General features: G+C 41.6%; 1 protein-coding gene and 2 non-coding genes across 3 annotated transcripts; 2 read left to right on the forward strand and 1 right to left on the reverse strand.

Annotated features, from left to right (window-relative positions):
* The first annotated feature begins 477 nt into the window (after positions 1-477).
* Positions 478-11,041, forward strand: LOC124794697 (glycine-rich cell wall structural protein-like). Its single transcript, XM_047258266.1, has 3 exons — positions 478-653; positions 5,789-6,087; positions 10,915-11,041. Exons 1-2 carry the CDS (start codon positions 572-574, stop codon positions 6,082-6,084), a joined length of 378 nt encoding a protein of 125 aa, XP_047114222.1. The 5' UTR covers positions 478-571; the 3' UTR covers positions 6,085-6,087; positions 10,915-11,041.
* A 5,239-nt stretch (positions 11,042-16,280) lies between these two features.
* Trnat-ugu lies at positions 16,281-16,355 on the reverse strand. Its single transcript has one exon. It is a non-coding gene; the product is annotated as a tRNA-Thr (tRNA).
* A 616-nt stretch (positions 16,356-16,971) lies between these two features.
* Positions 16,972-17,046, forward strand: Trnat-ugu. Its single transcript has one exon. It is a non-coding gene; the product is annotated as a tRNA-Thr (tRNA).
* Positions 17,047-20,624: the final 3,578 nt, after the last annotated feature.

Genomic DNA, 20,624 nt, shown 5'->3' on the forward strand with positions numbered 1-20,624 from the left:
CAAGTGCTCTACTGGCAGAAGTAAGGCTGTGAGGACGGGGCATCAGTCGTGCTTGGGTAGCTCATTTGGTAGAGCACTTGCCCGCAAAAGCAAAGGTCCCGAGTTCGAGTCTCGGTACAACACACAGTTTTAATCTGCCAGGAAGTTTCAAGTTCTAAATTATTGAGCGCAGACATTTCGCTTCGCAGACAGAGTTCTACCTGGACGTCACTGTAATAATATTGTGCTGCTCTTGGCGTCACTCTCTCGCGTAGTGTAATTACATAATATTATAGTGCAAAAATATTGAGTGTGTGAGGGCCCACTTAACGCTTGCTGTTAGAGCGAGCCACACACTTGCGGGAGCGAGACGCGGGCTGTGCGAGTCTTCCAGAGACGCTGCAGCAGGTGGGATGACGCGCGCGTGGTCGGGCCTTCGGACCAGTCCCAAGGGCTGCGGGCTGAGGTCGCCCGGCCTGCCGGTGGCCGCTATAAAGGCGACCGGCGCTGGCCGGCCTGCAGAGTCTAGCTCGGGCACCGGAGGCCGCTGAGGAGACACAGACGAGAAGCAGACGAGACGCCGCCGCCAGACATGACGCCCTCGACGAGAGTCGCGCTGCTGCTGCTCGGGATCGTGCTGGTCGCAGAGTGGGCCGCCAGCGCCCCTGCACCAGGTGAAGTCTCCACTAGTTCACAGCCCACACCAGTACTCGAGAAAGCACCTAAGAGTAATTCGCTGAATTACAGAATGTCGATTTGCGATATCATTTAGGAACATATAGTCTGATCGCACATTATGAATCATCTGAGGAAAACGATCTATTGACAGTCAGTACGCATTCATAAAATGTCGTTCTTTTGAAACACAAGCAGCCATTTATTCACACGAACTAATGAGTGCTTTTCACAGGTGAGCCCTAATTTTCTCCATACTTCTAGATTCCTTTCGACGTTGTTCCTCACAAGAACTTCTAATCAAATAGCATGCGTATGGAGTACCGTCTCTACTGTGCGACTGGACTCTTGATTTTCTGTCAGAAACGTCAATTCGTTAGTCATTGACAGAAAGTCATCGAGTAAAATGGAATTAATACTTGTGTTCCTCTAGGAAGCGTTGTAGGCCGTCTGCTAGTCCTAATCTATATAAACGATTTAGGAGACAATCTGAGTAACCATCTCAGGTTCTTTGCAGTTAATGCTGTCATTTACCGTCTCGTAAAGTCATCAGATGCTCGAGACCAACTGCAAAATGTTTCTGACAAGATATCTCTGTGTTGTGGGAAGTGGAAATTGACTCTAAGTAATGTGTGAAGTCATCCACATAGGTTTTAAAAGAAAAATGCGGCTACACGATAAATGGTAGAAATCTTAAGACTGTGAATTTAACTACATGCCGGCCGTGGTGGACGAGCGGTTCTAGGCGCTACAGTTTGGAACCGCGTGACTGCTACGGCCGAAGGTTCGAATCCTGCCTCGGGCATAGTTGTGTGTTATGTCTTAGGTTAGTTAGGTTTAAGTAATTCTAAGTTATAGGGGACTGATGACCTCAGAAGTTAAGTCCCATAGCGCTCAGAGCCATTTGCACCATTTTAACTACATACTTAGGTTTACAATTACGAACGACTTAAAGTGGGATGATCACGGACGTAATGATGTGTGGAATTACAAACCAAAGACTGCGTTTTATTGGCAGGAGACTTAGAGGATGTAATATCCTGTTAAAGAGACTGCAGACATTATGCTTGTATGTCCACTTCTGGGATATTGCTGCGCGGTGTCGGATACGCATCAAAAAACATTGATGGAGGACAACCTTAAAGTTCAAAGTAGGGCAGCTTATTTTGTATTATCGTGAAATGGAGGGAGAGTGTCGCGGATACGGTATGCGAGTTGGGATGCAATCAGTAAAACAAAGGCGTTTTTCGTTACGGCTGGATCTTGTCATGAAATTCCAATCAACAACTGTCTCCTCATAATGTGAAAATATTTTCTTATTGTCGATCTCTGTAGGGAGAAATGAGTATCACAAAAAAATTTAAGTGTTTTTCCCGTCCGATGTTCGAGAGTGGAACGGTAGATACAGAGCTTGATGCTGGTTCGATGAACCCTCTGCCAGGCTTTGAATTATGAACTGTAGCTGTATATGTAGATGCAAATGCGGACGCAGTTGACGACCGTAACATTTGTAAACCCGAGAGAGCTTTGTCAGGCTCTTGGAATAGGAAGTATGGCCCTCGAACTAGTGTTACTGTTCGAAATGTGGTGCGTTTCTTACACTGTGTTTACGGCTCTGTGGGTAAACATCAGACTGTGCGCCGAATCGGGTCCAACGTGGGACCCTTGCCTTTCGCGAGTAAGTGCTCTACCCACTACCCGTCCACACAACTTCACTTCCGCCGGTACACATACCTTCCAAACTTACACAAGTTCTTCTACATACCTTACGAGATTTACAGTTCCAAAAGAAATAAGAAAGGTCACAAGTCCGATCCCGATCCAGCACAGAGTTTTAATCTTCCAGGAGGCGTACACTCTGCTGTAGAGAGAAAATCCATTCTATAAACAACCCATTCCTTCCCCTCCCCAGGATGTGGTTAAACCGTGTTTACGCAATAACCTTTCTTCCAGGAATGCTAGTCCCGCAAGTATGTAGGAGACCTCCTGTGATGTTTAAAAGATAGATCCGAGGTACTGATGGAAGTGAATTTGTGGGTTCGTCATTAGACGTGCTTGCGTAGCTCAATCGGTAGAGCACCGCGAAAAGTATAGGTTCCAGGTTCGAGGTCTGGTCCGCCAGCAAATTTCAAATCAGCGGAGAGTGAACTTCATTCTGGGAATCAGACTATAATTCCAAAACATCGGTTTTAAAATCCCTTTCTCCACTGTTGTTCTGTGCTGTCAGCGAAGTCTTAAAAATTCCTTGTATATATATAAAATACATATTATGTTCCACCGTTTTTCGGACAATACATGTTACACATACACAAGTTTCGCAGACTGTTTCCGTGACTGTCTGTTTAAATTTCAAATAAAAAACATAACTTAAGCAGTCATTTTTATTTACAACGTCTTTCAGAGGCTATGCTGATCAGTGGGTAGCGGATCAAGTGTTTTGATCCCGGTAACAATCTAAACACTTGATCCTCCACCTGCTCCTGGAGCAAAGTCTCCGAAACACGTCGCACATTACTGACTTAGTTTAGTGACTGGGTTACATTGTGTTTTTTATTTCTGTCCCAAGAAATGGTTCAGTGTGACAGTTAATAGGCCAACATAATGTAACGGAATATTGCCTTCAATAGGAGTACGCTCAGTAAATTACAGAGGCATTGAAGCAAAGCTAATGAATCATGAGACCCTTATTTTCTTACTCCGAATAATCATGTAGCCGTAAATATCGCTGGCCAGTCACACTGCAAGTCTTGGGTCCTTGAGCGCCAGCTTATTCAAAAAAGAATGGGCCAATGAGGAACGTAGCCGTGAAGTCACACCATACGGTGATACGTCCACCATACAGAGGAACTTCATGCACAGTGACTGGAGGTGAAGATCCCCACACTCAGCAATTCTGCGTGTTCACCTCCCCTGTCAGGGAAAAATGAGCTTCGTCTGTCCATAGAATGGTCCAGGGCCAGCTCTCGTCAACTTCAATCCCTGAGAGAAAGCGAAGTCAACACGTCGTTGTGCGTGCCGTGATGCAAGCTGCTGTTCGACATGGATCTTGTACGGAAACCATTTAAGAATGGTTCTATGCACCTTCGGTACAGTGGACCACGGTATTTTCAACTGTCGTGACACAGCACACTCACCGACTGACGATCGGGAATAGCACGCAGCGTTGTGTGTTATTGCAACAGCGATTTCTTTAACCACCTCCCGGAGCGACGCCCAGTTTTTCAGTTGATTCGAACTTCTTCGTCGTGCTCCGCACAGCAGATGGAGAAAGAGACCCTTCTGTTATCCCTTCAGCCGGCGATATGCTCGAAGTGCAGCATTACTGTTGTTTTGATAAGAGAGCTTCTTCACCAGTGATGCCCTGCTCCTTTTGTCGAAGGTCATGTTGACACATCAACAAGTGCACTGTGACTGGTCAGGTGTGTGAGACTATGCATCCCGATGACTGATCACGGCACCTGATGGCCATAGTTGAAACAGGACGGTGGCCCTGTGACGCAAGGAAATCATGCAGCCCATACTCTGGACATTAACGTTACCAAGTTTGGTACTCTTACGGTATTTAGTTTCTCTGTCCATTATAATTATCCGGGCGGTTATGCCGTGGTCGGTTGATGAATTCTGAGGTGATTCCCAACGTTTCGTCTCCGACTGCGGGAGACATCTTCAAGGGGGTCCGTAGCTTGATGGAAGGTCCAACACACACACTGGCTCGCTACTGACTATAGCTTGATGGAAGGTCCAACACACACACTGGCTCGCTACTGACTGCAGTCAGTAGCGAGCCAGTGTGTGTGTTGGACCTTCCATCAAGCTACGGACCTCCTTGAAGATGTCTCCCGCAGTCGGGGACGAAACGTTGGGAATCACCTCAGAATTCATCAACCGACCACGGCATAACCGCCCGGATAATTATAATGGACATGATATTTCCGGCCGTGAAGGTTTACATTTTAGTATTTAGTTTCTCTGTTATAACGTTATAAATAGGGAAAGTTTAATTGTAACCCCCTGGTATAATTTAAATGAAATACAGTGCAGCTGGTGTAATATATTCAAATTTTAAGCTGCATCATCTGATTTTTTTTTCTAATTTTTGTCACAATTTGGTTATTTTTCATATTAGAAATTTCCTGTGTTGAATGAGAACGATGACGATCCGTAAGAACTTGGGGAGCAGAATTTGAAAGGGATAAATGTTTAATGATAATACAAATACTGTAAGATACATAAAAATAACCATTAAAAAAACATCAACGAACAAGAATGTGTTGTCTGGATCTCATACGAACACGTTAGCTATGGAACACTCGATACTGAGATGGATGGAGAAGGCAGGTACACTGTGAGCAGCCGGCCGGTGTGGCCGAGCGGTTCTAGGCGCTACAGTCTGGAACCGCGCGACCACAACGGTCGCAGTTTCGAATCCTGCCTCGGGCATGGATGTGTGTGATGTCCTTATATTAATTAGGTTTTAGTAGTTCTAGGGGACTGATGACCTCAGAAGTTAAGTCCCATAGTGCTCAGAGTCATTTGAACCAACCACTGTGAGCAGACTAGTAAACTGAAGTCCATATTACCGGACTGTTGACGTAAATTTAGTGTTTGGCATTGAAAGATTACATTAAATAGCTAGAATCGAAGGATTACTGCAGCATGTAAGGATTTCAGAAATCTCGAGTATAACTACAGATCAAATTAAATGTATTTGCCTTTTCTTTCTCTTGAGTTTACCGACTGTTACTGATTAGCTGTAGATTAAAACTATGTGCAGGTCTTGGACTCGAACACGGAACCATTGCGTTTCGCGGGCTAGCGCTCTATCGTCAGAGCATTCCGCCAAACGTAGCTCTCGTCCCGTTCTGACAGCACTGAGCCAGTACCTCATCCCCTATTTTCCACCGCACACACCGCTGCTAAGTGAAAATTCACAGCTAAGGAAAAGTCGGCGGTAGTCCTCACCGAGAAGCTAGTATATCTTCCATGCAGTTAGTGAAGTGCTGGAGAGGAAAAGCTCTCAACGCGTCCTTAATAAGCGTAGATATTCTCGAGGCTGCCGTCGAGGAGCTCTCGTCCAGCCGAGCAGATTCGCTTACTTAGCGCAGACGTGACGCAGCTGTCCTCGATCCCACAGAACCGACGTTCCACCGCAAGAAGTTCGGCGGCTACGGAGGGTACGGGGGCTACGGCGGCCACGGCGGCTACGGCGGCCACGGAGGCGGCGGCGGCGGCAGCTTCGCGGGTAGCTCCGCGTCCGCAGGCAGCGTGGCGGGCGGGCACGGCCCCCACGGGGGCGGCGGCCAGTCCAGCAGCCACGCCTCCAGCGCCTCCGCCAGCTTCGGCGTCGGACCCTTCACCGCCTCCTTCTCCCAGAGCCAGGCCTTCAGCAACAGCCGAGGCGGCGGCGGCGGCTTCGGCTTCTTCGACTAGCAGGTACACTCGAGCACTATCAAGCTGCATTTCAATTACGTGAGCAACCTTACATCTAAAGAGCTACTCACAACTACCTACGAGGTAGGGAATCAGGACACATAGCCTATCCACCGATACCTCATTTTTCTATCTGTACAACTTTCGATTCGTAATACGTGTTGTGGTACAGTCGCAGTGCGCACCAATAGGGCCAGATGTGTCAGATCATGCAGACAAATCATCCACTGCGAATTTTCTCATCGGGGTATGAGGGGAATCAAGTGGAAAAAAAGAAGAAAACCAAATAATCGATGCCCACTTTACCAACAATATATTTGCGTTTGCTTTCGGAAGCGTGATTGTACCCAGGAATGCACCTCTTCATCCGAAGCGTCTTTCTTCAGATCTCCAAAACTATGAAAATCGCATGGGGACCGATGGAAACTGTATGGGGGATAAGTAAGGGCTCCCCCGCAAAACTTGTGCAGCGTAGTCGAAACAAATTTGGCAACATGTGGGCCGACATTATACGGCAGCCGCAGACTAACTTGCTGCAGACTAATGCGAACCTTTTTCTGCAGAGGCCGCCTCACAGATACAGGGAAAGTTGGAGTACTCCGCCGGCTTTATAAGGCCAGCACAGCAGCAGTACAGCCAGTTCCTTGTCGAGCTAGGACTAGCTCTTGATGAATGATCGTCTACAAGTTATTTGTATTTGTGTGTGTGTATATAGTGATTGTTCGAGAAGTGTAGTTCAGTTTCAATAAACGACATTAAACTGAGTGTTCTACAATACTGAAGTATACTCAGTAGACGACCATTCATCAAGAGCGTCGGTGAGGTCCGTCGGAGCTGGTCCTAGCTCGACAAGGAACTGGCTGTACTGGGAGTACTCCAACATTCCCTGTATCTACGAGGCGACCTCTGCAGAAAAAGGTTCGCATTAGTATCTAGCAATTTCTGTTTGTTTGAAGAATTGTTGTCCTCTTGGTTGCGCCTGCAAGTGCTTGTGTATGTTATATGGTACACAGGGGTATCTTGAGTGTAGTCTGTCGGGAAGGGGCCGTCTGTGGCAGACATAACACCACCCTTCAGCATTCCTGTGAGTTTAGACACTATGCCTCGCTCGCATTTTTCTCAGTTATGGCCATAACCTTTGAAATAACAAACAGTTCATTTAAACTTTTATTCCCTGTTTCGTTTTCATTTGATTGCCCCTCATACTTCACAAGTGCAGAAACCTATAAGTAAACAGATTTCCAAAGTGAGCTGCTGCCATTGCGCCTTCTTGGACCGTACCAGCAGTAGTCTCAGTGAATTGCATAAACTCTTTCCGTCTGTGGTGGGATAAAGGATAACCACATTCAGCACTTGTAACGCAAGTTAAAACTTGGATAAATGCTCTACACAATGATATGTGCCTGTTTCCTCTATGTCTAGTACTTTCGCCTTCCGAAAGCCTGCATGTACTTACAAATAATACTGTACTTTTTATTAGAATTAAATACTTAGTCGAAGAGACAGAATGGCTGCTTATGCTGTAAAGAAGATACATATCACTGAAAAAACAGTCTTTTAGCTGCGTTCTCACTGGACGTGCACTTGAAGGTGCAAAGATAGTTTACAGAGGAAGTTCCCAAAAACTGGTCCCCCATTTTGTTTTTGATTTTAAAGCTTAGAAAATATTAAAAAATTTATGTTTTAAAAAGACGTAATATTTACTTTTCAGGCATAATATAACATCTTCCAGAAGGTTATAAAATTTCTGTGTGGATTCTTTGCCGAACCCATGAGCCCTGTTACTGGATGTCCCTTCATGCTTTCTTTCGTAGAGTTTAGTTTTGCGATGTTTTAGAAAAAGACTAATCAACTTTTCACCAGAAATTTCGTCCTTGAAAAGGTGTTCAATACTATTTCTCACTGTCAATTACACATTCATTTTTCTCATGTCGTTATGCTCAAGCCCAAAGAAAGAAGCTGCCATAGCAAGAAAGTATTAAAGTAGTTCTTCTTCAAGACGTTTACCCGAAATTGTAGGTCTGCCTACTTTCGTTTCGCTGCTTTCTCTGGTGTACTGTACTTCTTGTTGGACAGTCTCACGACTGTTCGCTTGCATTGTTCTAACCTCTTCCTCGTTTTCTGAACTACATCAACAGCTTTAGTGGTTTTAAAAGGACTGCTCGTGTTTTGCTCAACGTTCCCCACAATCCGCTTCGAATCTGAAACAGAAATCCAAGAGAACGAGGGTAGACTTGAAGCATGGAAAACTAGAGTCGGGTTTAAGCAACTGAATAGGTCCAGTTTACGCAACAACAGCCTACATTTTGTTAACCAAATAAATTTTAACCAAACGCCTAAATGAAACAGTTTAGTCCTAAACACTAACCTTGAACCTCACTATACAGGAATGTATGTTGAAACGCTTACCCGTCAGTATCTAGGAGAAATAACGAAAAATGTGGCAGAAAGTAAAAACTTTTTCCATTGCCTGAGAATATCGCTACAGAATGGTTGAAGTCTAACCTACTATTTACATTTGGTTCCACTAGAGTTCAAGAAATTGCAGAGCCAAGAAGTAGTGAATCCGCGTTAGTGGTGGGAATCCGAATTTAAGCACCTTCCTCTAACAATGTACCACGTGATACTCGTTTCACCGTGACCTATCAACTCATACTCCCTGTCGGTACGTTTAGGATATCCATGTGCTGACACAAAACTAAACTCCACGATAAGGCCTTAAAAACACGCGATGTCGACCGGCCACCGTGTCAGGACACCGCTATTCCAGCCGTTGTCAGTTTTCGAGGCTGCTACTTTCCATTTAAGTAGCTCGTCAGTTGGTATCACGAAGCGGAGTTCACCCCACTCCAGTCTTCCAACCAAGAAAAAGTCTTTGGCAGTAGTGGGAACTGGACCAGGATCCTCTGCATGAAAGTGACGCCTGATCTCTTGACTACGGAGGTGCAGCGTAGTGAACAAACGAAACACAATATTTATTCTGAAAACAGAATCACCTGAAATAACTACATTAACTTAGCGATTTGTCAAAAACAGTTTTAGGAAATCTTGATGTAGCCTTCTGAACCCACAATGGATTAAAGGCACCAGCCATGCTGAAAAGACAGCTTTAAATAATCGATCTTAGAACTGTTTGTGACACCAGATGGAAACAAAAAGACACATGTTTGAACATTTATCATTAGTTAAAATTGTGTGCCAAGGCAGGATTCCTAATTTTCTTGGGGTGTGACTTTTTTAGAGCGACAGTTTCCAGACATTTTGTATGTGGTTTTTTGTTTTCAGTATATTTGTGTAACGTTATGGATTTGGACTGCAATAGCCCACATTCCACCACACTTCCAGAAAACACTGACGAACGTAAGAGTTTTTTCAGTTTGGTCGCGACCCGTAAAATGAAGCTCCACGTTATGTAGCAGTAAAATTAGTCACGTTATGCATCAGCGTTCGCAGTCGCGACCCATATTATCACTGCTTTGTATTCTCTACCACATCCTTTCTCTAGCAGCAAGATACACAGGAAATCCTAGATGAACAGAGAGATAGCTTGAAGCCTCTACATGAAACAAACTTCGTAAGACATATGACCTACCCCTCCCTCTCCCTCCCCCCTCCCCCTCCCCCCCCCCTCCCCCCCCCCCCCCCCAGAACAAGAGAGAAAAATCAAAGCGAAAACCTAGTAACCACCCCCACTTAGTGAAAAACATTTTTGAAGCCGTGGGGCAGCCTTTGACACAGCGCAGTCACAAAGAGCATTTTAGTCGAAACATTGCCAGCTGTAGTTCAGATCAAGTAATGACTCTCGTCTCTCAGGAAATTTTATTACAGGGTAAATTTCGCTGAAAAATAAATGATGCATCCTAGGGAGAATGTCTCAGAGTGCAGCTGTGGCAGTCTTTCTCTCTCATGTAAGTTCCAGATATTCTAAATCCAGAAAACATCAGTAAAATTACTTTGCAGAAGAGATGAGAGAAATATTGTTCAGCAGTAAGGAAAATATTGTTTTATTTTTTTATCGTCAACGTTTACATAACGTTTCTATTACATTTCGAAAATCGTTTATCACATTTTTGTCATATATTCATATTACATACATACGTTCCACTATGGACACCCATCGACACCTCCGAATTACTTTTCTACTGATAATCTACCATAGAATAAAAAACCCAGACATTTGAATGACTTACTTTACTAGCCTGCCTAAGTGATTTATTTAGGTGTAACCCAATTTTTACAACTTAATTTTTCATATTTCGACGCGCACACCTGGAAATTATTTCATCTTGAATAATATCTGCTCTCGTTTCTCACCCATTTCACTTATCTTTCCAGTCCAAACGAACCCTCGATTTTTCAAAAGAATAAACAAGTAATCTTGTTCCTATAGAGGAAATTTAACTGGTCTTAGTATTCGATTCTCTTAGTTACATAGAGATCGAGCATTCTGGGATTTTTTTATAGTCTATTTATATAAATAGATGCCACTTCAGCACTTCTCTCAACCATTATTTTCACTGACAGGACGAAATGTAACTGATAAAATTCGTTTGTTGTCCAATCAGACAGAAATCCATCAAACTCCCTCTGCTCCTCCTTCCACAAATCGTGCAACGTCATCAAAATATGTACCCCAGCTGGAAACCCAGTAAACATCAAAAAAGGAACAGAAAAAGGGAAAAGCCAAATACCTCGAAATATTTATTGTAGATTCGCATTCATTAAGCTACTTTTATTCTTCGTCTATATTTTTAAAATGTCAAATACAATGCTGAGTGTTTCTCAAACAACATTTTCTTTGTTAATATTTCTTTGCTCTTTCTTTTGCAGGGTTCCTGACGATTAACGATACTCGCATCCTCATAATGATAAAAAACAGGAATAAAAACGTGAGCCAGTTTCATACTTCCCATTATCACTGTATATTACCTTGTAAATAAACATTTTTACAAAACAACACACATTTCTCATTCTGTTGAAAGTCTCCATGGACATTTCCTGACGTGGTCGAGGGAAAGGAAAACCCTGAACTGTTTGCAAATTGCGAAACATAGTTGTATGTAATCTCGCCGTGTATGTAGGTGTGTGTCTCAATATATGTTGCAAGATTTTCGTAAAATTAAGTGAGCATGATGTGAAGGTACCATCTTCAAAACTACTCAACTGCTCAACAGGAAACTGGAAGAATCGCGATATTATTCAGATGTTATAATACTCTATTTCATGAGTACTGGTGAGCAGGAAAAACTTTTTATCCTTGACTGGTGTATGTTTCACTGCAGCTGGTCTGCAGCGACGTATATGTACTAATTATCGAAGGAACGATTTCCGGAAATTATACACATACTTGGTCTGCCGTCCTGTTGTATTTCTCAAAAGTTCAGCTGTGCTAATATTTGCAGGCAGGGTAGTCAGAGGCTTAATGTAAGAACCACAAAGTCTGTAAACTGTTACTGTGTTGGGGAAGTAAGTACTTACTGCAGTGTATCATTGGAAGAGATTTAATTCGAACATTAAAGAACCATAATAACAGTTTTTAAGCACTTCTCACTAGGGAATATTTAAAAACACCTCAGACGTTGGAGTTAAGGACGAAATCATTTCGTGCTATTTATGTTTGTTACATAGCTGTAATAATATGAAAAAGACTTTGCTTTGAAGGTGAGCTTACTTTAACACATGGAAGAAAGTGAACTAGAAGCTTCTTGTGTATCCAGTACAAGATGAAACTCACAGCATTCGTACAATACTGGTTTCCAGATTAGTTAGATAATTAGTTACATGTTTCACAGATCATATGAACGGTTCTTTTATGGAAATATTGTTGAACGAGTCAGTTTAAAGGATATGTTTACATGATTAGTTTTCATATTACAAATTATTTTTTAGTCCTGTTCTTGGAGCCGGCCGCGGTGGCCGAGCGGTTCTAGACACTGCAGTCCGGAACCGCGCGACTGCTACTGTCGCATGTTCGAATCCTGCCTCGGGCATGGATGTGAGTGATGTCCTTAGGTTAGTTAGGTTTAAGTAGTTCTAAGTTCTAGAGGACTGATGACCTCAGATGTTAAGTCCCATACTACTCAGAGCCATTTGAACAATTTTGAACTTGCTCTTGGAGCTGCACTTAAAGACAAAGTGCGGTACTTTTTTTACACGCTTCCTGTTTTTAAATAGAAATCCCCCAGCGGAGTAGAAAGGTGTTCAGGAGAAATGATCTTAGGATAGTTTTTAAAACGTGCTTTGCTACCTGTCAATCATTTTAGGTTGTTGGGAAAATGAACAAGAACTTTCATTATTGCATTTTGAACTCCCTCTGAGCCAATGACACTTTTAATAGTGTAATGAAGATCATCTTCTCGTCTAGTGTTGTAGATATGGACAACACTTTTATTCTCAAATTGTTATGGTTTATTTATGACAAATTATGTCAGCGAATATATGTATTGTTATGGTGCCCAACCCCTTCAAGAGATACCTACATGCTAACTGTAGGCGAAAACCATATATTATTCTTACTGATCACTTTTGTGCATCAATACATGCTTTCTAAGAGATGAGTTACTCCAGAAAATTTAACCGTAAAATGTTACTGAGTAGAAATGTACAAAAATATGTCAGAAGATTGATTCGCTTGTTTTCAAGACTAGTAATTATAAGGAGACCAAAGTAGCTGCACTTAAATCTTTGAGAAGTTCAGTAATATGCTTCTTACAGTTCAGTTTTTTATCAAATGTACACCAGAAATTTTGAGCCTTCTACAACGATTATTGACGCCCGTTCATGTGCTGCATCAACTGTCGTATAGCTCTGTTGTACAGATTTGAATATAGTGTGTTCTCTCCAAACTTAGGGAGAGTCCGTTTCCAGAGAACCACTTCATAATTCTATGAAACGCTTAATTAATTCTGTGGCCTTCTCTCTAATGGAATTTATTACAACACTAGTAACGTCTGCTTTTTAAATGTTTAGTAGAAGGTCATTCATGAGTACAAGGACTAAGAGTATACACAGAATTAAACCCTTTGGGACTCTCTTTGCGATTAATCCCCAGTCACTAAAACTTTCTACCATTCCAATACGGCTTGAATTATTTGACACTTATTGCTTTCTGTTAATTGAGTATTATTGAAACCAGCTGTGTATAAAGCTATCTTTTGCATACACCCTGAGTTTCTCTTATAGTGTGACATAATCTCCACAATGAAACACTTTGAAAAGATCACAAAAATTGCAACTGCCCATATTTTATCATTTAAGGCTTGTAATACTTTATTAGTGAACGTGCAAATAGCATTCTCAGTCGAACAACCCTTACAGAAACCAGCCTCTGATATGCTATGTAAATTGCTTCTACTTGTATGTGATACGACTATTGGGTACATCACTTTTTCGAATACTCTGGAAAAAAAGTCAGTAAGGAAATAGGATGATAAGTATGTCTTCCTTAACGCCTCTCTTATGAAAAGGTTTAACAACTGCATGATTTGATCTGCCTGAAAAAATTCCCTTTGTCAGTAATGCATTACATATATCACTAAGGTCTTTACTCATTAAGTTAGAAAATTTTTTCAAAACTCTGTTTGATAATACAACAATACCATATGACCAATTTTTTTTTAGAATTTTTAGATTTCTATTACTTTCAGCAAATAATTGTGGTGCTACTTCCAGTTCCTTAATGATGTTTTTAATATATTCTCTTCAACTGAACTATTTTATTTTAATATATTCCCTTCTGTTGTACTGTTTAATCCTATTCTTGCTGCCCCATTTAGGAAGTGATTGTTAAAAGTACTCACAACTGGTGAATTATCAGTTACAACATTGTCATTCAGTTTACTTGTTACAGTTTGCTGTACGCTGACTGGCTGTTTCGTCTCACATTTAACAATACCCTATAGAGTTTTCTTCTTATTATCCACACTATTAATTTCTGTTGGGATGTATTTATTCCCTGGCGTATGATTGTCTATCCTTAAAATATTACGGTATTTCTGATAGACTGCAGGTACTGTTGGATCTTGATTTATTGTGGCCTTCATACAAATTACCTGTTCCTGTTGTATGAGATTTTAATTGTTTTAGTTATCCATAGTTTATTTGTTTGTTAATAGATTATCTGGATAATGTGTTAGAAAAGCAATTCTCAAAATTGAATGTGACATTAGCATGTGTTTCGATATATACCCCTCCCCCTTCCCAGTTCCTTTAAATTACTCTGAAAATATTTATCCAATCTTATTAATAAGCTTCACTGTTTAGTATTAACCTACCTCAGGGCTATAAGGCGCTGTATTGGTTATTTACATTAATTTTGCATAATGATCAGATAGTTCATTGACTACTGGGTACACATTAATTACTTCAGCCTGAGCAATAACTACGAAAATTTTATCACTCAGTGTTAGGTGCCTTGCTGTGGATGAATTAGGAAACTGACTTCTGAAATTAGATTGATACAGAAAATAATGGTTCCATTTTCATTTTTCCTGTTTGTATCTTTTAAGATGTCCACTTTTAAATCTCCACAATCTACTAACTGTGTTTTCTTGTCTAACAGAAAACTCAACAATGCTTCTATATTTCTCATAAATAGTTAAAATTTCGAGGAGGGGATCTGTATATTGTTACAGTTACCAGATAAGTATTTTGCAGTAACAATTCACAGGCATATGATTCTGTTCCTTTCAGTATTTTTTACTTTGTGTTCAGTGTTTGCATATGTTACCAATATTATCTCTAGACGAAAGTAATGCTAGTCTTTAGTCCATGATATTTCATTTCTCCATCCCTATGGTTATGTGGTTCTTAGAGAGGCACAGAACAGTGATCAGTTCAGAATTTTGTACATCTCCTGGTCATACAAGAAGTTTATGTATCTTGTTTTCCAACCCCATAATGTTCTGCTGAAATAAATTAATTTTATTCTTCTGGATACTTTTACATATATTGTGGTCCTACTCTGCTCCAATTTCTTTAAATACTGATTCTAACATAAAAAATATGCCTCTCTGATTTCAGCAATTACAGGGATTTTGTCGTGCGTGCTTCTGGCGCCCCTTACACTTTCTGAAATGTTTCCATAATCAGCCCTTACCCTTCCTAATCAGGCCATGAATTGTGTATACCCATCTCCCAATTGCAGCAACAGCCGTGGCATCTATATGCGTGTTCCAGCCAAAACTATTCCACTAAGCTCTTTGTTTGCATGGTTAATGGCTGTGTTAACGCAGGGCTGGTCATGGCACTGCAAAATCCAATACTGGCGTGTACTCCTCCTGTTTCTTCCAGGTCACATTTAATATTGAAACCAAAATTGATAGCCAGGCTGTTATTCACTCCTCCCACTACAAGTATCTGATTCTCCTCATCAAAAATCTCTGTACAAGGCCCCCACGAGCTTTGTCAACTGGCTAAGCTTGGCGCTGAATTTCAAGATGCTTGTGATCCCTGGTGTTCTACTCCCATCTTTTTCTGTAGCATCTAGCTTACACCCAACCTGTCAACATGACTTTTCTTTGAACCTAGCCTGAAAGTTGTTTCTACGATTCCAGTGCAATCCTCTTTGCTCAAAAACTGGCTGACGCTCTTCTCTTGTTCCAGATAGCAAGAGCAACTGATTGCTGACTGAATCTGAAAAGCTATTTCTGAGGTTCTCTCCTTTTGTCAATTACCTGTCACCTGCTCCCAGCTCCCATTGTCTCTATCCTTCAGCCTATCACCACCACATCTGATTCTGCCTGAAGAGCACAAATCTTTCTTCATTCTTCTACGATTTTCTTGACTCGACTAAATGATCTACAACTCCATGGGAGACTCCTATCTGACACTTTAAAGGTTTCTGCGCTGCAATCAATCCCAGTGAAACACTAGCCCACAGTCCTGACATGTTTCTCTCATACCTACTAACCCACAGTATCATTCACATTCTCACCCATGACGCTACTTTTACACTCACCTAACACTCACTACCACACATTTAAATTAAAATAAAGTAATGGTTTGCGAAAACTTGTCTTTCGCTGCTGTTGAGTTAACTTCTAGGTGACGGGCAGATGTATAAAACTAAAATATAAACACAAGCTGCGACATCGTCGCGAAGAAACACAGTGACCTGTATATGAAATGATAATTAAATAGACACCCTAGTTGTAGCAGGCGTTGATACACTTCATTGGGGACATGTTGAAAATGTGTGCCCCGACCGGGACTCGAACCCGGGATCTCCTGCTTACATGGCAGACGCTCTATCCATCTGAGCCACCGCGGGCACAGAGGATATTGCGTCTGCAGGGACTTATCCCCTGCACGCTCCCCGTGAGATCCACATTCCCAACATGTCCACACCACTACATTCGTAGTGCGCCTAATAGATGTTTGCCCATCATACTCATTACTCGCGGCAGATTAATCTACCAAGTCCCGTACGAGTTCGGGCATAGCGTGTGCGTTCGCACAAGAAGGTCAAAGGCCGGGAACCCATATTTTTAACTATATATGACGGTAGTATCTGTTCACGAAAGAACAGTTACCGTGGATGACCATGCAGCGTTGCTAGAAATGAAATGATAATTAAATAGACACCCTAGCTGTAATCAGGCGTTGATACACTTCATTGGGGACATGTTGAAAATGTGTGCCCCGACTGGGACTCGAACCCGGGATCTCCTGCTTACATGGCAGACGCTCTATCCTTCTGAGCCACCGCGAGCACAGAGGATAGTGCGTCTGCAGGGACTTATCCCTTGCACGCTCCCCGTGAGATCCACATTCCCAACATGTCCACTATTAGGCGCACTACGAATGTAGTGGTGTGGACATGTTGGGAATGTGGATCTCACGGGGAGCGTGCAAGGGATAAGTCCCTGCAGACGCACTATCCTCTGTGCCCGCGGTGGCTCAGATGGATAGAGCGTCTGCCATGTAAGCAGGAGATCCCGGGTTCGAGTCCCGGTCGGGGCACACATTTTCAACATGTCCCCAATGAAGTGTATCAACGCCTGCTTGCAGCTAGGGTGTCTATTTAATTATCATTTCATTTCTAGCAATGCTGCATGGTCATCCACGGTAACTGTTCTTTCGGGAACAGATACTACCGTCATATATAGTTAATGACCCGTATATGTAATAAGTTTCCTTTAATTTACGTCTATGGTCACAATCTTTTCTGTTTAACAGATTACCGGTTTCGGTCTTTAATGACCATCATCAGATCTGTCTCATAAAAACAAATTCCTAATGCACTGCAGCCATAGTGGCATAGTCAACTGTTAAATGCGGAATCAGCACCAGCATCGTCAAATACATATATATCACATCACATGCACGAGTCATGTTGTCAGTAAAACTACTGTTTAAAAAACACTATGGCTACAGTGCATTAGGACTTTGTTTTTATGAAACAGATCTGATGATGGTCATTAAAGACCGAAACCGGTAATCTGTTAAACAGAAAAGATTGTGATTGTAGACGTAAATTAAAGGAAACTTATAGAATATAAACGACAAACGGGTGTTCGCTGAACACAAGCTTTAAACCAAAGAAGATACGCAACGAATGGAAACTAAAAAACGCACAATATTTTTAATAACAGTGTTGAATAGGCCCTAGCTGGAAATTATGAAAAGCACTCCTTTGTATCCAAAACAACACGAACCGCTTGAAGAATTCAGATTACGTCCTTCTCTTCTATACGCACGTTATTTGCAGTTTTGATAGAACAAAATGGCTCTCATGGATAGTCAAGAACGTAGTAAATATATCGTGTTCTGGTAACTCGTTCATCTTCTTACTCGACGCATGATAGCAGCGAAGAACGGCTGTGGCGTAGGCTGAGAAGAAGCCTCGTTCATCCATTGCCATGGTGCTGGTAGTTGCTCAACATTATAGACAATCATTATGAAATCCGGATGAAAGGCAGATCACACGAGTACTGTGACAGTTCGGAACTTCGAGGTGAGGTGCAATCGGCAGAACAGGCAGCTTAATATTGCAAATAAGAGGCGAAGATCCTTATTTGAATCACTGTAGCGCTCAGTGTTAACATTTATAATTATCTTATGAACGAAGAAGGTTTTACATTTATTTAAAAAGGTTGTTTATTTCAGCTTTGTAACCTCTCACGTATACCTCTAACATTTCCACAGACTGGCTTATTTTACCATTATTTTCATATTAACATGCTTTCAGTTTCCGATGATAAGCAGGGACACTGCTAAACATACATTAATTTTTTACCGGTCTGGAGTGTGTTTGTCTCTTGGTGGCACATATTACTGTATCGATTATGCGAGGTAACTAATTCGGAGACAACGTGAAACTAGAAAGTTTATATCAGTGACGAAGGTAATTTAATTTAGTGGAATTGTACGAGTAATTCCGTTCAAAATAAATGCCTACGTCTGATACTCAAATTAGATATAAATGTTGAATTTTAGTACTAAATTACTTTGCTTACATAATAATGACTATGTGACACTGTAGCTCAAAGACCTTGCAACTGATACTGATAAGAATGAACTTGACACTGATCAGTTCAATTTACTACAAGTTTTACCACAACAACTTAACTACGCCGAACTCAGTACTGCAATTGCAAAAAAGTGGAGAAAGAACAAAAACTTTCTGAAGTGTGTTTACAAAACCGTGTAAACTGATGCACTTAGTTGATCTCGGTAACATTTGTGGGAGAGCATGGAAGGAAACACGGGAAAGTCAAAATTCTGGGAAAGGTAATTCGAACCTTGTCCATTCGTCCCAGAATTTTACCCGTAAACGTTGCCTTACTATCGGAAATCATTGCTGTCCACTGTAGCATACAGGTAAACGTTACTCAGAAACCATACGCTTCTTTCTACTTCTTATTTTTCGTTTCTTTTTCTTCTTATTTCCTACGTTTTCGCTGGAATGGCTTGCTGTTTGATTTAAGAAAGAGACGTGTACAGGTTCTTTGAGAAACGTTCCAGTAAGATCGAAGCTTTCGAGAAAGCAACATGCAAAATACCATGGGGAATTAGTACTTTATATAGCATAGCGTTCTTCAAACACTATATCTTAAATAAAATCAAAGAAAGTAATATTACAAGGGTTACTCATAAAGAACACATTCCCTACGAACGTAAATGAGGTATTTTTTTCCATAAACATTATTTCGGCGTATCTGCCCACAATAAACGTCACAACAGACTCTGAGTTGTAAGTGCATCATTTTCATCTCTAAATCCTTTTCATAATAGACTCAGACAGAAATCTATACCGAAAATCTTGATTCACAAGCCTCACATTACACAGGGACTAACAGCAAAATAGGGGAAACGAGTATCGAAGATTAACACGTCGCTGTTAGTTAAAGGATCATCGAACAACGTAGCGAAAATTTTAAGAAAAGATAAACGAAGATTATAGATCACGAGAGAACAAGCACTAACTCAGGTGTAAAGCGATGTGGGAGGAAATCAGCCGTGATATTGCTGAGGGGAGCGTCTGGGTTAATCTGGCTAGCTGGACAGTTCAATGAGTGCCCAGAATCGTTTCAGGTCACTCAGTGAGCATTTCAAACAGTTTTCAGGCTAGGGACCAACTATTAGAAGTACGCAAATGCAATACGCCCAGTCCGTTAGCCCATTGTTTGTCTTCTGCGAGATATCAGATCGTAAAGGCGACGGGCGTTGCCATCGGAAGACCTTGCTCGCAGGGTGTGGTCGCGATTGTGGCTTTAGTGCCGCCGCGCCCTTAGGACCCTTTTTTTTACATCGGGGAATACATTACTCGTCAGAGGTGGATACACCCTCGAGCGACCGAGAAAAACACCTAACTACAGATACCAATGAAAGTGTTTTTTCTCAGTTTACTTGACTGGTAAAAAACCAAGTCTGTTCAGTGCCTTAAATCTGCTGTAATACTCACTTAACCAGACATGCACCACACACGCACAAGTGCGGATGTGCACACCTTCACACGCTTGTTGATTCTTAACTTTGTAACGTGCTCCCATTATCCTCTCGCTGGATAAAAGCCTGATCCTCCTCCTTACTTGCCGACTGTAGAGGGAGCGGGCAAGAAACTTTAACTGATGCTAAGATCCTGATCTGCCACGTTTAGGAAGTGTCTGTGATGGCTCAGGTTAACAAAAGACCCATTTCGAAGTTTCTGCCTTATTTGCACAAAGTATCGGCCTTGACAGTCATTAGTTTCTTTAAAAACCACGTACCAGTAATATACTGGTGGCTCTACACATAATACAAATCACAGTAGAACATTCTGCATAACTAACGACCCATACCAGCGTAGCCTGCTTCGAACCTCGAAGAACCTCTTCTACACGCACCCAAATACCGACACGCTCTCAACCACAGGCCTACTAAAAAAAAAAAAAAAAAAAAAAAAAAAAAAAAAAAAAAAAAAAAAAAAAAAAATTCCCTGCGTGTTTGTGCACGCGAAACCAAACCTGTTGTTGCCGCAAGAGAAATATAATGTACTCTTAGAATCAGATAGCAATAAAAGAATCTTAACATATATATGTACATAAAGCAATTAATAG

The sequence above is a fragment of the Schistocerca piceifrons genome, chromosome 1 (genome assembly GCF_021461385.2).
Source record: "Schistocerca piceifrons isolate TAMUIC-IGC-003096 chromosome 1, iqSchPice1.1, whole genome shotgun sequence".
NCBI classification, from domain to species: Eukaryota; Metazoa; Arthropoda; class Insecta; order Orthoptera; family Acrididae; genus Schistocerca; species Schistocerca piceifrons.

Excerpts from the sequence above, each read along its gene's own strand:
- LOC124794697 (XM_047258266.1), top strand. The coding sequence starts at position 572 with ATGACGCCCTCGACGAGAGTCGCGCTGCTGCTGCTCGGGATCGTGCTG. Across the intron at positions 654-5,788 it reads CGCCAGCGCCCCTGCACCAG|AACCGACGTTCCACCGCAAG; the intron begins GTGAAGTCTCCA and ends TCGATCCCACAG.